The sequence below is a fragment of the Pinus tabuliformis genome, chromosome 1_1 (assembly GCF_031772625.1).
Source record: "Pinus tabuliformis cultivar Carrire ecotype Pingquan chromosome 1_1, CPIR1, whole genome shotgun sequence".
Classification (NCBI taxonomy): Eukaryota; Viridiplantae; Streptophyta; class Pinopsida; order Pinales; family Pinaceae; genus Pinus; species Pinus tabuliformis.
The window spans coordinates 394,081,723-394,099,424 of record NC_142297.1 but is presented as its reverse complement, the minus strand read 5'-3'; the positions used below and the strand labels follow the sequence as shown (position 1 = coordinate 394,099,424).

Genomic DNA, 17,702 nt, shown 5'->3' with positions numbered 1-17,702 from the left:
TAGAATTACTCCAGTTTTTCTGTAAATCCAACTTACATTTGAGTTGTGTGCAGTGACTTCATTTTTTATCTGTGATATTAGTTATGGCAAGAACTATACTAATTATTTCGATGAATAGTTTAAGTTGAACTAAAACCAAATTGATTGCATCCTATAAGAGAAGGCTACTTGGAAGACTGTGGTCATTTCCAGCAATTCCCCTATAAAGTCTGGCCAAAAATCCCACCATAGGCCATTTCCAGCATTTCCCTCCCTAAAGTCTGGCCAAAAATCCCACCATAGGCCTACTGTTGTAGTTTGTAGGTTTTGTCCGCTTATAGTTGTCTCTTGCATCTACGAAGTTATCATTGTTATCAGGTCCTGCAACAACAATACCAAATAAAACATTAGGGTCATTCCACCAGCAATCAAACCATATCGAATATCCTCCTTTGCAACTAAGAAAGGTTGAATCCTCTTTGTGATGCAATGGAGGAAGCCCTGTGGTGGAACTGACGAGGATACTTTGGTCCATATTCCACCATGTAACTTGTGGCCCTTGGATTGTCACCCAGTATGCAATCAACTTGCAAGAGAAAAATTTCAATATTTCTAGCTCATAGGCTAACTGAATTATCATAACGAATAATCATAACTCACCAAGAAGACATTCCACCCACCAAAAGCAATGTTCTGCGAGACATTAGAAAATGCCCAGCTGGATTTCTGCAGGTATTAAATTTACAGAAGTCGTGTTTTAAACTTGTATACTCTGTATTAGAGTTAGTTAACATTATCTCGCATGGCAACGAGGCAGAATTATATACTCCAAGGTTGAAGAAATTCTATAGGATTTTCAGTGGTACTTCTCTCTTGCATTGGTCTTTGGAAGAGTATATTGTAGATATATTCAACTCAGCTTTAGCAGAAAAGATGCTCAAGAAATTCGTAATACGCTTTGCAGAATACTGTCCTGAAACAGTTTATGATGTTTTGTCGTTGTTGAATGACATCGTGTTTCAAAGAAAGAGTGGAGAAAACATTGATTGCCACTGCCAGTTCCTTCTGGGTTTGCTCACCGCTTAGGTGGGAAATGCAATTTCCTTAACGAACGTTAATCTTCCATGGAATAAAATGTCGTTGTTACCTGAAATTACAGGTTTACAAACATATGATGAGGCTTCGGAAAATTGTTTGAAGGGATTCCCTTGTGTTAAGAGGGGAAGCTATGGCTCTATTGATGTGTACAGGGGCACTTATTTTTTATTGCTCCAGGAGGATTGCATCTGGGGTTTGAAGAAGGGTATCTCTGCTCTAAGGAAGAAGTCATTACAGGATGCGCCCAGGCACTTGAAGATTTGGAAAATTGGTTATGTTCTGGGAATCCATTTCGGTGGAAGCTGTTCTGGCAAGTATAAATATTTTAAATGTAAAAATTATGACATGAATAATGCAATTGTATTCACATATTACTGTAAAAAAAAAAATTAGTGATAAATTTATCCACCCGGCATTGTACTAAATATTTAATAAAAGTTAATATGCATGAACAAAAAAATATATTTTACCAATTTTGTATTACAAACTTAATAAAAATTAATATGCGTGAATACAGAAACATATATTTTACCAATTTTAGAATTACTCCAGTTTTTCTGTAAATCCAACTTACATTTGAGTTGTGTGCAGTGACTTCATTTTTTATCTGTGATATTAGTTATGGCAAGAACTATACTAATTATTTCGATGAATAGTTTAAGTTGAACTAAAACCAAATTGATTGCATCCTATAAGAGAAGGCTACTTGGAAGACTGTGGTCATTTCCAGCAATTCCCCTATAAAGTCTGGCCAAAAATCCCACCATAGGCCATTTCCAGCATTTCCCTCCTAAAGTCTGGCCAAAAATCCCACCATAGGCCTACTGTTGTAGTTTGTAGGTTTTGTCCTCTTATAGTTGTCTCTTGCATCTACGAAGTTATCATTGTTATCAGGTCCTGCAACAACAATACCAAATAAAACATTAGGGTCATTCCACCAGCAATTAAACCATATCGAATATCCTCCTTTGCAACTAAGAAAGGTTGAATCCTCTTTGTGATGCAATGGAGGAAGCCCTGTGGTGGAACTGACGAGGATACTTTGGTCCATATTCCACCATGTAACTTGTGGCCCTTGGATTGTCACCCAGTATGCAATCAACTTGCAAGAGAAAAATTTCAATATTTCTAGCTCATAGGCTAACTGAATTATCATAACGAATAATCATAACTCACCAAGAAGACATTCCACCCACCAAAAGCAATGTTCTGCGAGACATTAGAAAATGCCCAGCTGGATTTCTGCAGGTATTAAATTTACAGAAGTCGTGTTTTAAACTTGTATACTCTGTATTAGAGTTAGTTAACATTATCTCGCATGGCAACGAGGCAGAATTATATACTGCAAGGTTGAAGAAATTCTATAGGATTTTCAGTGGTACTTCTCTCTTGCATTGGTCTTTGGAAGAGTATATTGTAGATATATTCAACTCAGCTTTAGCAGAAAAGATGCTCAAGAAATTCGTAATATGCCTTGCAGAATACTGTCCTGAAACAGTTTATGATGTTTTGTCGTTGTTGAATGACATCGTGTTTCAAAGAAAGAGTGGAGAAAACATTGATTGCCACTGCCAGTTCCTTCTGGGTTTGCTCACCGCTTAGGTGGGAAATGCAATTTCCTTAACGAACGTTAATCTTCCATGGAATAAAATGTCGTTGTTACCTGAAATTACAGGTTTACAAACATATGATGAGGCTTCGGAAAATTGTTTGAGGGATTCCCTTGTGTTAAGAGGGGAAGCTATGGCTCTATTGATGTGTACAGGGGCACTTATTTTTTATTGCTCCAGGAGGATTGCATCTGGGGTTTGAAGAAGGGTATCTCTGCTCTAAGGAAGAAGTCATTACAGGATGCGCCCAGGCACTTGAAGATTTGGAAAATTGGTTATGTTCTGGGAATCCATTTCGGTGGAAGCTGTTCTGGCAAGTATAAATATTTTAAATGTAAAAATTATGACATGAATAATGTAGAAGAAGTCATTACAGGATGCGCCCAGTCACTTGAAGATTTGGAAAATTGGTTATGTTCTCGGAATCCATTTCGGTGGAAGCTGTTTTGGCAAGTATAAATATTTTAAATGTAAAAATTATGACATGAATAATGCAATTGTATTCACATATTACTGTAAAAAAAAAAAATAGTGATAAATTTATCCACCCGGCATTGTACTAAATATTTAATAAAAGTTAATATGCATGAACAAAAAAATATATTTTACCAATTTTGTATTACAAACTTAATAAAAATTAATATGCGTGAATACAGAAACATATATTTTACCAATTTTAGAATTACTCCAGTTTTTCTGTAAATCCAACTTACATTTGAGTTGTGTGCAGTGACTTCATTTTTTATCTGTGATATTAGTTATGGCAAGAACTATACTAATTATTTCGATGAATAGTTTAAGTTGAACTAAAACCAAATTGATTGCATCCTATAAGAGAAGGCTACTTGGAAGACTGTGGTCATTTCCAGCAATTCCCCTATAAAGTCTGGCCAAAAATCCCACCATAGGCCATTTCCAGCATTTCCCTCCCTAAAGTCTGGCCAAAAATCCCACCATAGGCCTACTGTTGTAGTTTGTAGGTTTTGTCCGCTTATAGTTGTCTCTTGCATCTACGAAGTTATCATTGTTATCAAGTCCTGCAACAAAAATACCAAATAAAACATTAGGGTCATTCCACCAGCAATCAAACCATATCGAATATCCTCCTTTGCAACTAAGAAAGGTTGAATCCTCTTTGTGATGCAATGGAGGAAGCCCTGTGGTGGAACTGACAAGGATACTTTGGTCCATATTCCACCATGTAACTTGTGGCCCTTGGATTGTCACCCAGTATGCAATCAACTTGCAAGAGAAAGATTTTAGCCAATAGACTGGAGAAAATTTCAATATTTCTAGCTCATAGGCTAACTGAATTATCATAACGAATAATCATAACTCACCAAGAAGACATTCCACAGCTGGATTTCTGCAGGTATTAAATTTACAGAAGTCGTGTTTTAAACTTGTATACTCTGTATTAGAGTTAGTTAACATTATCTCGCATGGCAACGAGGCAGAATTATATACTGCAAGGTTGAAGAAATTCTATAGGATTTTCAGTGGTACTTCTCTCTTGCATTGGTCTTTGGAAGAGTATATTGTAGATATATTCAACTCAGCTTTAGCAGAAAAGATGCTCAAGAAATTCGTAATACGCCTTGCAGAATACTGTCCTGAAACAGTTTATGATGTTTTGTCGTTGTTGAATGACATCGTGTTTCAAAGAAAGAGTGGAGAAAACATTGATTGCCACTGCCAGTTCCTTCTGGGTTTGCTCACCGCTTAGGTGGGAAATGCAATTTCCTTAACGAACGTTAATCTTCCATGGAATAAAATGTCGTTGTTACCTGAAATTACAGGTTTACAAACATATGATGAGGCTTCTGAAAATTGTTTGAAGGGATTCCCTTGTGTTAAGAGGGGAAGCTATGGCTCTATTGATGTGTACAGGGGCACTTATTTTTTATTGCTCCAGGAGGATTGCATCTCGGTTTTGAAGAAGGGTATCTCTGCTCTAAGGAAGAAGTCATTACAGGATGCGCCCAGGCACTTAAAGATTTGGAAGATTGGTTATGTTCTGGGAATCCATTTCGGTGGAAGCTATTCTGGCAAGTATAAATATTTTAAATGTAAAAATTATGACATGAATAATGCAGAAGAAGTCATTACAAGATGCGGCCAGGCACTTGAAGATTTGGAAAATTGGTTATGTTCTGGGAATCCATTTCGGTGGAAGCTGTTTTGGCACGTATAAATATTTTAAATGTAAAAATTATGACATGAATAATGCAATTGTATTCACATATTACTGTAAAAAACAAAAATAGTGATAAATTTATCCACCCGGCATTGTACTAAATATTTAATAAAAGTTAATATGCATGAACAAAAAAATATATTTTACCAATTTTGTATTACAAACTTAATAAAAATTAATATGCGTGAATACAGAAACATATATTTTACCAATTTTAGAATTACTCCAGTTTTTCTGTAAATCCAACTTACATTTGAGTTGTGTGCAGTGACTTCATTTTTTATCTGTGATATTCCTTATGGCAAGAACTATACTAATTATTTCTATGAATAGTTTAAGTTGATTGTGTATAATAAAAAATAAAATCAGTTGAGACATGCAATCTTTTCTTGGTCCACCGATAGTGAGTTCTCGATGAAAAATAACTCCATCAGCTATCCATGGCTCAAATACATATTTATTTAATCACTGCAAATAGAAAATTAAGAGCAAAGAGAAAATTATGCAAAATTTTTATTGCAAATAAAAAATTAAGAGCAAAGAGAAAATTATGCAAAAATTAAAGATAAAAGAAAAGTGCCTACTGTCAGAACCCTCTATGCCCCAGTTTTCCTGTTGTAAGTTCCAGGGTGGGAAGGGTCAACTTGCAGGCTGAAGGGAACGCGCAAATGAGCGTTGAGCATGGGTAGGAACCCAGCCGGAGACAACCAGAAGGGTTGGTGGTCAGAAGGTCTCAAGATCGATCCTACATTCACCTCTTCAGCAAGAATTGCACTACATGGATTATTATGGTGACATATATTGTCACACAGAAAATAATATGGCACTGGGAATTTCATGGTTAGAAGTGGGCAACACAACCAGCAAAAACCGAAGTCTGTTTAAATACAAATAAAAAGACATCATACACGTAATTATGAAAGTAGTTTATCCAACCATTATGAAAGTAGTCTATCCAACCGCACTTTCTGCAGCAAAGCTAGAACAACATACATACAAAAAGTTGGAACACTTACGGAACAAAACACACATTTGCTTGAAAATCTAGGAATCATTTTAAAGGGCAAATCTGAAATGGGTATAAAAATACCAACGCTGCAAGATGTTAGGGGATCCCTCTGCGAATCCGTGAGCTCCTTCAGAATCTTTTTTGACACCCATAAAAAAGAAAGAAGCACAATAAAGCCTATAAATTGAAATCCCCACAAATAAAACTTAACTTTTTTGACACCCATAAAAAAGAAAGAAGCACAATAAAGCCTATAAATTGAAATCCCCACAAATAAAACTTAATCCTACCAAAAAAAGCGAGCAATGAAATTAAGAAACACACACCATGGAAAAAAACCAAAACCATTCCATGCATATTGAGTAAACTAAAATAGGGAAAAGGCAAACTATAATAGTTGCAATTCAGACATTACCCAGACAAATCACCCATTGGAATGCCCTTTCTCGATATTGTGGAGCGATTCCAATTGAAACTCTGGTTAAATAGGGAGGAAGCATCCAACATACATATGCAGGTAACTTTCGAACCCTTAAAAAAACGCAACCCACATACAAAAAGCTAGAACATCATACATACAAAAAGATGGAACAGTTACATATTCTTTGCGCCAGAAAGCTGCAAAAAACAAAACAAACATTCGCTTGAAAACCCAAGAATCAATTTAAGGGGAAAATCTGAAATGGATGTAAAAAAAAATAACTGCGTTGCAAGATGTTTGGGGATACCACTAAAAATCCTGGAGCTCCTCCAGAATCCTTTTTGAAACTATGGCTGCAACTTTGAATGTTGTGCAAACCCTTCACTTATTAAAACATACGAACGGAAGAATACAGATATGTCACAAGGCGATTGATATAATAATCCAATCTGATGGTCTAACAAAACGATTGGATAATGCACAACCGCACACAGTGACACGGCGCGGAGTAGCAAGACCTAGCTGTCAGAAAAACCAAGCGAGACCTAGCTGCCACATAAACCTACCAGTGGCATGGAGCCTCGTAGCGGTAATGTTTTGAACAATAAATATTCATGTTTGGTTAGTTACAAACCTAACAGGATCGAACGGTAGAATTTGTTTTAATCGTCTAACATGTAAGATCGACGATGCACAATGAGACAAGTGGTATGGAGAGGGAGTCTATTTCAAAGGGTCAAAGGGAAACGCCTTACGGCGTAATTAAAGCAAAAATGGTCGTTGAGGTAACGTGGCTGTTGTAAAATAATTAATAAATATGGTGATCGGTTGAGGCACTGTTGTCCATGATGTATCCTTCTTGGCCTTCCATCCTTTTTCGTTTCATGGATATGTACTCTATAAAATCCCACGCCAGGCTTCTGCAGACAATATAGCTTAATCTGATATGTCGCCACCATATCCATCAATTTATACATCGCTTTTATTTGTTCTCGAAAAGGGCGTGTCCCATATAATACCCAGAATGAATCACTACATTGATGAATACCTGCAGTATATTTTCTCTCTTTTAAGTATAATGATAAGGATTTAAATGGGAAACTATGCTCCGTCAATTAGTATTACAAATAAAATTGAATTTTATAAGAACCGTAAAGACTAAGATTACGCACCTGGATAATCAAATCCACGGAAAAAGCATTATGTTTTAAATAGTGGGAAGAACTTGACCTTTCACTCCACTGAGAACTTTTCGAACTTCTGGAAACATCCATCTGATAACTATACTGCCAAACGATTGGAATAAACAAGAAACAAATCCACGCGAGGTTATGGTATCTGTTATCAAGTAGTCTGAGAATTTCTTTGTTCACGTTGCAGGAATTATGAACAAACAAAGACAATTAGCAAAATATAAGTAATGTTGAACCCAAAACATCAAATATTTTAAGGCGTAAGATTTATGGTTCCTCTTCTTCTCAGTTATTATATGGATTAGTAGACATTTAGGTAAGAGATATACCTATAGTCAAAAAAGAAGCCACTGAGAATTGATATATGGCAACATGAAAAGAATGTGTATAGGAACAAAAACAGGGTTTCACCAGAAAGGTATACATAAGTAAAGCCTGCATGTCACTCCTTGGCTAATCGGGTGATATTAAGAGAATATTTTAGCATAACAGAATGAAATTGTTAAATGTGATAGTGAAAGCGCTAGAGTTGTCGTTGCCACGAATTTAATTAAAATTAAGAAGAATAAAAACCCAATACACTGCAGATCAATAGAGTGTAAATTCGACTTAGATGGCACAAATATATAAATTAAGTCAATAATTGTAATGAAAGCAATGCAATTGATATCGAATTCAAAGGAATCAATCCTAACAAATTGTGACCTGAAAAGAATTTGTATAAGAACAAAATCAAAGAGTTTCACCAGAACGGTATACCTAAGTAAAACCTGCATGTCACTCCCTCTTGGCTAATCTGGAGATATTAAGAGAATATCTTAGCATAACAGGATGAAATTGTTAAATGGGATAGTGAAAGCACTAGAGTTGTCGTTGCCACGAATTTAATTAAAATTAAGAAGAAGAAAAACCCAATACACTGCAGATCAATAGAGTCTAAATATACAAATTAAGTCAGTAATTGTAATGAAAGCAATGCAATTGATATCGAATTCAAAAGAATCAATCCTAACAAATTGTGACCTGAAGATTAGCCTCCGTGGAATAAGAATTCCATTCCTCTCAAGTCCCGACGGACAGGGCTTCCCCTAACGCCGCCACATCAAGACGGTTAACCACTACGAAAAGTCTGAGCTTAAGGTAAATCTCCATAAATACTAGTAAACAAGAACAAAAAATTAAAGTGTCAAGCCGAATGTCATGAAAAAACAAAAAGAAAATACTATACGGGTGTTTACCTCATTCGGAGTTAGCGTCCATCCGAATCTCCATATACTACTACGCTGGAGGAAAATAAATCACCGTGAGCATAATGACGCTGGTTAAGAATTCGAAATAATGTGTGTTGTTGCACAGAGGCCTTCCAGCCAAGCCAGCAAAACAAATTAACAAAAATCTAAATCTAAATTGGGTAGCAGGGTTTTGACTTACCCTAATGAACTCCTACCATCTGATTGAACATTGAAATCTCAATCGTTCACAAGAAATGTGCTTACAAGCCACGTGAAGTCACATGTAAAAAAACGCAACCCACATACAAAAAGCTAGAACATCATACATACAAAAAGATGGAACAGTTACATATTCTTTGCGCCAGAAAGCTGCATAAAACAAAACAAACATTCGCTTGAAAACCCAAGAATCAATTTAAGGGGAAAATCTGAAATGGGTGTAAAAATAACTGCGTTGCAAGATGTTTGGGGATACCACTACAAGATGTTTGGGGACACCACTACAAATCCTGGAGCTCCTCCAGAATCCTTTTTGAAACTATGGCTGCAACTTTGAATGTTGTGCAAACCCTTCACTTATTAAAACATACGAACGGAAGAATACAGATATGTCACAAGGCGATTGATATAATAATCCAATCGGATGGTCTAACAAAACGATTGGATGATGCACAACCGCACACAGTGACACGGCGCGGAGTAGCAAGACCTAGCTGTCAGAAAAACCAAGCGAGACCTAACTGCCACATAAACCTACCAGTGGCATGGAGCCTCGTAGCGGTAATGTTTTGAACTACCAGTGGCATGGAGCCTCGTAGCGGTAATGTTTTGAACAATAAATACTCATGTTTGGGTAGTTACAAACCTAACAGGATCGAACGGTAGAATTTGTTTTAATCGTCTAACATGTAAGATCAACGATGCACAATGAGACAAGTGGTATGGAGAGGGAGTCTATTTCAAAGGGAAACGCCTTACGGCGTAATTAAGGAAAATGAAAAATTGAAAGAGACAGATTATGGGGATGCAAGTGGGATAGGCAGGTGGCCACCAACATCCACCTGGATCATTTATAATTCAGTGGAAGAAATATTGTCACACATGAATTACATATATATTCAAGAGGCATAGATTACTTAGTCTATGTGGGATTTTGTTTGCATTAGGGTTGAAGTTCAAACTTTATCGGAGTTCAGTGGAATAAATATTTTCACACACTTGAACTATTCTTATATCAATGAGATCTCATCAAACTAAAATTAACTGAAACAAAATATCTAATGGAAAATAGGATATAATTTCTTCACTGGAATGGTGGGCCCTTAATACAAAAGGAAAAACCTATGAAGTTACAGTCATACCCATATGTACCTACCCAACAACCTTACAATTTCATTAACTCAAAAGAAATAGTTATAATTAATATTGATTACAGAAGTCTAAACTCAATTAACACAATACTGGGTAGATTCATCTATTTTTAATTTTAACAATATAAATACAAAATTTAATTTTATGCCCATTTCATAAAACAAGTTAATGGAAAGGATTTGATTATCCCTTTATAATTTAGTTTTATTAATTATTTTATATATATATATATATATATATATATATTTTGAAAAAAAACCGTTATTTTATTTATATATATATATATAACCGTTAATCATTAAATTCATAAGACAAATTTTAAACGTCAATATTCTAAATATTAAGGACATTTTATTTTATACTGAAATTGTTTCATTGGACTTTGATAAGTAAGTTTGGTTCAACGTTTATAGCTCCGTATTCGGGGGCCTCATAGTGATTACATCCAACGCAGCAGCGACGACTTAAGGGACAGCTGGGAAGCCAACTCCATGTGTTATCAATTAAATTGTAAGCAAAAATATCATATACTTTACTGAGTATACGACCTCCAAAGAGTAAATATGCGAAACAAATGTGATGTCCAACTCCTCTGCAATCCCAATCTGAATATGAGAAACAAAGGTGATATCCAACTCCTCTGCAATAACAATGTTGTTTCATTCTTACCATCCATTCCTCCCGAAAGGAAGACGGCATCTGTGCAATCTTCACCCATTCCCACGCCACTGGGTGGTCCTCCTCACTCTTAAACTTAAATTCCCACACACTAATCACATCCACGTGCTTGCGCTTCCTTTGTCCACCAGCTTGTCGAACGGAAACGATCCAGTTGGCAGAGATGACAAGGAGACGTGAAAGGCAAGTGATCATCTGCCAATGTCCACCGCCCTTCCTCAATTTCCGAGGGAATGGTGCAAAATGCATGGGAATGGGGTTGGGCGTTAGAGCAGAACCGCTTCCTTCCTCTAAGGGAATGGTGAAACACCCGATACCATCCACATCTCGCCCCGCATCTTCCCCCAAACAGTGCGTGTAGAATGTTCCGTCGCAGTAAAAAAGCTTAGCGGATCTTTACATCCTTACATTCCGCGGAAGGTATCCCGCTATTTTCCATCTTTTTTGGGACGGTTCGTAAATTTGCACCGACTGTTGTCCAATTTCATCCTCAATTTCATCATCAATTTCATCCTCGACAATAGCTGCAATTCTGTATGTAGTGTCATTATATTTCTCATCCACGACAATGCAATCTGAGTAGGGACTTCCCTGTGCAGCCGGAATTTCAACGAAGGTTCGTGTATAAGGATTGATGAGTCTGCTAGAGTCTTGTCCCATATTTCCAACCAAGATAAGACCTCCCATAGATTCTTTGAAATAATTGATATCTGGCCAGTCCCGGTCCTCAAGGAATGAAAGGTCAAGACAGGAGTTAATCCAGGTCCTTGTGTAGAAACAGAAAGCCATACATGGGGTTTTCATACTGAAATCGCACACAAGCAGCCGAGTCTGATTGTCGTTGAGAGATGCCTCAGCCCACCTGGTTAGGAAGTAGTTTGAAGAAAGAAAGTCATTCCATTGCTTGCAAATCATGCGATAAGTATATACGAATTCCACCGGCATCCGCGCACATATCTCTGCTTGAAAGTCAAATGGCAATTCTTTCCACCATGAAGCCGCCTTTTCCATTTCCATATTTATAACTCAAGCGATCAATACAAATACAAAGTCAAAGAACACATACAGAGTCGAAGAATACACTATCAAAGAACACATACAGAGTCGAAGAATAGTTAGTGTATGAAATATGACTCGAAAGCAGTGATCAAATTTGAAGGGCAGGTCTTAATTTCATTTAGAAGGGCACATATTCAGGTCGCACTTCTATAATGAAAAGCATAAAAAAAAAGAGCAATTCAATTGACAACAATAAATTATTTTCAAATTTCTTTTTATTTTTTCACACGAAAATGGTGGAACAACAACCCCATGGATGTTGTATATAAGTCAGGTCTGATATGAGCCACAGGAAAATGGTGGAACAACAACCCCATGGATGTTGTATATAAGGCAGGTCTGATATGAGCCACAACTAATATATCGAATGCATTTACCATTAATGGATAAAAAGGAGACCTATATTCCTGCTCCAGTTTAGATAAGGATTAATTTTGTAGGAAATTTTTGTGACCAAAACGTTCAAGCCAATATACAAGTAGCTCAATCAAATTTAAGTTTATTGCATGAACGAAAAAATTTAGTAAAATTCTAAACAGGTTTAGGATTCAACAAACGAATGTACAAATGTGTATATGTTTTTGGTATCTCCTTTTTTAATATGAAAACATACCAGGAATTGGGAATCCGAAAACAAATCAAATCCAGTATGTTAGGAAGCTTGTTGAATGCGCTCCTCTACAAGCATAAATCGTGCTTAAACCTTGCTTGAAAGTCGTTTGCTGAATGATGAATCTATGCTCCTCTCCAACTTAAATCGTCATCAAACCTTGCTTTAGGCAACCTTCAAGCACAACCCAATGAAATTACAGACCTAATACATGGCCCATATTGACATCTAGTTGCTCTCAATTGAAACTACCAAATGTAATGGTATCAAGGGGTAGTTGTGACATAATAATTAATAAGAACTTCTATCATATGCACAATTAAAAAAAACAACTCGAAAAGAAACTGTTGTTTTTGAAATGGGAACAACTGCCAAATGTAATGGTATCAAAAGGTAATTGTGACATAATAATTAACTAGCATTTGCATCAGATGTTGCAAAGGAAACGTCGTAAGGCATAAATTGAAGAACACAAATACGACACAAGATTACTTTGATAAATAATAAAAATATATTGACCACTCAAATCAATGCCCCATTAACTGGAACCACTTAGTAGACATATCTATCAACATTAGGATTATACACAATGATCAAGAAATTTCCCATATACAAACAACACCTTCCACAACAACCTTTTGTCACGTCCACATTTTAAAAAATGCCTTGGAACATGATTGGAATCTCCCATATTGTCTTTTTCATTATGCAGATAAATCTTCCCTATTGCTATTTTCATCATGAATATTGTTAGTTCATTGTTGTAAAGTGTTAGTGTGTTAAAATATACAAACAGCACGTTCCACAACAACCTTTTGTCACATCCACATTTTAAAAAATGCCTTGGAACGTGATTGGAATCTCCCATATTACCTTTTTCATTACGCAGAAAATCCTTCGATCAAGTCTTGTGTAATGTGCAAGACTAATCTTTGTGGGGAAGTCACCGTTGTACACTATGACCCTTTAGAGCCTTTCAGGATTTTAGACTCTCTTTCAAAATGTTGGTATTTATATCGGGGCATACCTTCTAAAGAGTGGTTGTTACCGAAGGAGTCACAGATGAGGCTTTATTTAATGAGCAAGGAATATTTTCCCTCGTACTCCAACTTTAGAGTACAAGACACTAAAAAAATTATGTAGCTGAAAGTGATCCATCTTCAAGATATTTTTCCTGTCAGTTACGAACAAAATGTTTAAAACCTCAGTTCTGCGAAGAACTCTGTTAAGCTGGAATGTAAGAGTTTCCCTTGTATTTGACAAGAGCTTGAGAAAAACTTCGCAGAGGAAATCGTTCAATAGGAGGGTTTCCTTTTCCCCTTTTCAGTTATATCTGTGATCATGAGTTTCCATTAACCCACAAGTTTCTTCGGATCAAGGTCTGATCCGTGAGTATTGAAAACTGTTTTCAGCACAAATTCACCTTAACATAAGCAGGTTTCAGTCTTTTAACATACATCTCATAAGTCCTGACTAATGAGACAACCGACTAGGCTAAAATGTTGAAACCTATGTGATTCCATTCTAACTAACTTGAATGCATGCTGAGACGAATTGATTCAAGGTAAAATATTTGCAAAAACAATAGTTCCTAGAAGAAAAGGTTTCAAACATGTTGAAGAAAATAAATATGAAGAGATCGAAAAAACATAACTAATTCATATTGAAACGCCTGTCTGCTTAAAGTATTGCTTGCAAAGAAAAACCGAAGATGATTCGTCCTTTTAACTAAAAAGGAAAAATTCCTCCATTTGCTCATACAATGCAAATGTACCTATACTATGTGTTGAGAAATTGTTGCCATCCATGCTCTAAATGCCTTTAAAGAAGATAATCTTGGGGAGCAAATAAACAATAGCAGGGATATATGCCTTCAAGATTAAAATTGATGAACAGGAAGATTGCACTGAGAGTCTTATTCTTTCTGGTGAAACACATCAGAGTGAATCTATTCCATTCACTCAAGTCGACTGGAGGAGGCCATGCCCTTGGTTCGATTCTCACAACAGAGGAATCCACTTTAGGGCATGGCGTAAAATGCCTCTTGCTCACATCCATAAGGCGCTTGGTACTGGCCAGAAGATCCACATTGACAGCCAGGCGATTGAAAAGGGAATCACCAGGCTTTGCCACGAGGCAGTGGCCAAATTCCTTCTGAAGCATGAGGGTGGCACTTCGAAACTTGGGCATGGTGGAAAAAAGCTTGAAGATGAGCGGAGATGATATCTGGTAAGGTATATTGGCTACACATATGTCAAAAGTTGGAAAGTCTGTTCGTAGTATGTCCCCTCGCACCAACTGTTCATAACAGAAAAGAAAAAGGAGATAGTCATATTAGAGAAGAGCAACTTTGATTTATCGTAACCCCAAAAATTAATAAGGTATCACCAAAGACAACAATCACAAGGAACAAAAAAGGAATTGCAAGAGACAATTACGAAGACATCACAAGGGAACCTGCAAAGCACATAGCTTAGGCTAACCTTGCAGTAAACAAAATCTCTTTCCAGTGCATTTTCCTTGTAAATCTGGCAGAAATTTTGCCAGAATCTTGGAATTACAGGTTTGAATTGCATAAATTTAATACTGAGGTGCCCAATTGGACATAAGGGGGTAGGGAATCCATCTGCAACATCAAATTTGCAAAAAGAAGAAGTTTTTTATTGCCAAAATTGGCATTTTTCATTGCCAGACAGAAAGTGCAGTACGTTACAAGATTATGGCTTCCCAAAGCACACAGGTACTTCTAAGCATCATTAGATTGGAGAAAGGTAGTAACTGAAGAAAAGAAGGCTGCTATCACATAAGCATGAGGACTTCACCCCATAGCCAGTTTTCATCGCATAGGCATGAGAAATTCACCCTAAACCCAGTTTTCAGATTGGCAAAGATTTGAAAAAGTTTTAATGTATGTGGTATTTCACAAATAAACCTTCTTCAGTATTGTTGTCAATGTAGGATTTTTTTTTGGTTGATGTTTCCAGTTTACAAATGCAGCAAGCGCACCCTTCTCCATTATGGGATTATCACGATGAACTGAAGTCAGGTCATGCAGAAAGCATGCCCATTTCCATTATGTGAATATCACAACGAACTATAGCAGGCTGACAATAGATATTCGAAAACATATGTCTCAGTGATTGTGGCAGAAGACCTACACCTTGCCCCATCCACATGGAGCTGGAGCCTGAGCTGCTGCTTACACAGGTGCATAGAAGCAACAGCTCATGAAGGGAAAACATGTCTCTGAGGATTTGAAACTTGGGGTGGGCATGAAGAGTCACAATCCATGTGGAATTGACATATTGTTAATGAGGTAAATAAGGTGAATGAATGTAAAAACAAGATGCAAAGGAAATTGGAACTCACCTCCAATCTCTGAGCCATTTCGGTCCCCTTTATGCGTTTGTGAACTACTTCGATCATCCGGGGATCGATCTCGACTGCGATGACTCTGTGGGCGGCCTGCAGCAACTCTAGGGTTAGATTTCCAGTACCCGGGCCGATTTCTAGGACGGTATCACTTTCTCTCATGTCCGCTTTCTCAACGATGGATTTGAGAACACCGGGATTTGTGAGAATGTGGGATTTGTGAGAATGTGCTGCCTGCTCAGTACAGCCTTGGGATCAATCAACTCCACCCACAGACAGTACAAGAAAAGCCCGCCAACAGGGTTAGTGGGACGCATGTAGCACTAGAGAGCCCGGTTCAGCTGCCCTGATGAAACTATTCGATCTGCCAAATGAAACGCCCAAACCGTTTGGGCAACCCTTTTGAATCAACGATCAACGGCTGAAATTGTTGCAATCGTCTAACATATAATCGTGTGGCTTACACGATGACAGGTAAGCAGAGAGGGGAGTTGATTTCAGAGGGAAACGCCTTACGGCGTAATAAGAACTTGCATCATATGCACAATTAGAAAAAACAACTCAAAAGGAAACTGTTGTTTTTCAAATGGGAGTTTCTAAAATGGGACTTAAGTTTTAACATGAAAAGAAATTTACAAATTCAACATTCCTAAAATTCTAATTTTTTCATTTCTAAAATTCTAATTTCAGGAAAAATGAAATTTAAAAAAAAAATGACAATTTGACAGCACTTCTTAAAAAATTTTAAGATATTATTCCAATTTTTTTTTAAATGAAAAAAATCAATTTTTAAATTTTTTTTGACTGCTAAAATTTTCTTCTTACTTCTCTGACTTGCCAGAGACCCTTTGAAGGGCTCTGACGTGTTCAATTTTGATCCCTGCTCGAAAGGACTATATATAGCAAAACTATGAAGATTGAGTCTCATTGAAACAAAATATGGCACGTCGGTTCAGAGCTTATATTATATTATGAATAAAAAGTACGACGATTTTATATAGAAAAATATAATATTATAGATAAATGAAAATAATTGGGCATTTAAAAAATATAATATTATCGAGGAAATAATAATTTTTTGGAAACAATAATTTTTTGTTTTATATATATATATATATATATATATATATATATATATATATATATATATATAATTGGTAAACTGACTGTACATATTTATATATTTCAATGGTAAACTCACTGTAAGTATGTACTCACTCTAAGAAAAGGGAATTTTCCATGAGACACACTCAAAGGAACGCGAATTATTCCTATCAAATGATTTTCCTAGCCTTTGTAGACTATTGTCCCCAACCCATTTTAAAAGTGCGAGTAAGTCCTTTACCTTTGGGAGGAGTTAGTGGTATTCTAGTCTCACTTCACTCAACTCATTCTATGTATTTTACTTCCATGTCACCTTGGCCTTCTCTATATTGGTGCAGTCCTTTACCTTTTGGAGGAGTTAGTGGTATTCTCGTCCCACTTCACTCAATTCAATAGTGTTTCTATGGATCTAGAGCGAGGTGTAGTGATGTAATATTTAATACAAGGAGACATTTTAAAGTGTTTGAATTATATTTAAATAATTAAATTTATAGTAAGATTTTTCCAATAAATAATTAGATAATTTTTATAAGCTAAATATATTATGTGTATTATTTTAATTATTGTTATTATTATTTAAGTGATTATATATAATATAAATAATAATTTTCTTTAGTTAATTTTTTTTCCTTTTACTTTACAAAATTTTATAATTTTCTCAAATATTCTTTAAATAACATGTCATTTTAAAAGTCAGATCATATCTTTTTAATGGAGTGTTTCTCCTCTTACATCTTTAAACATAAGAAAGATATATGATTTCCTACAA

At 36.2% G+C, this 17,702-nt stretch overlaps 1 protein-coding gene, 1 long non-coding RNA gene and 1 pseudogene across 3 annotated transcripts; all 3 read right to left on the bottom strand.

Annotated features, from left to right (window-relative positions):
* Window positions 1–8,468: 8,468 nt before the first annotated feature.
* LOC149213288 (uncharacterized) lies at window positions 8,469–9,483 on the bottom strand. Of its 2 annotated transcripts, none has more exons than XR_016250322.1 (4): window positions 9,215–9,483; window positions 8,939–9,108; window positions 8,746–8,790; window positions 8,469–8,664 (listed from the first exon to the last, which is right to left on the bottom strand). It is a non-coding gene; the product is annotated as an uncharacterized LOC149213288 (long non-coding RNA). The 2 variants fall into 2 exon arrangements; XR_016250321.1 differs by having other exon boundaries at window positions 9,238–9,483.
* Window positions 9,484–11,184: 1,701 nt separating this feature from the next.
* Window positions 11,185–11,805, bottom strand: LOC149213287 (F-box/kelch-repeat protein At5g15710-like). Its single transcript, XM_089388960.1, has one exon. It carries the CDS (start codon window positions 11,803–11,805, stop codon window positions 11,185–11,187), a length of 621 nt encoding a protein of 206 aa, XP_089245086.1.
* Window positions 11,806–14,278: 2,473 nt separating this feature from the next.
* Window positions 14,279–17,702, bottom strand: part of LOC149213286 (uncharacterized) — a 58,286-nt pseudogene continuing 54,862 nt past the window's right edge.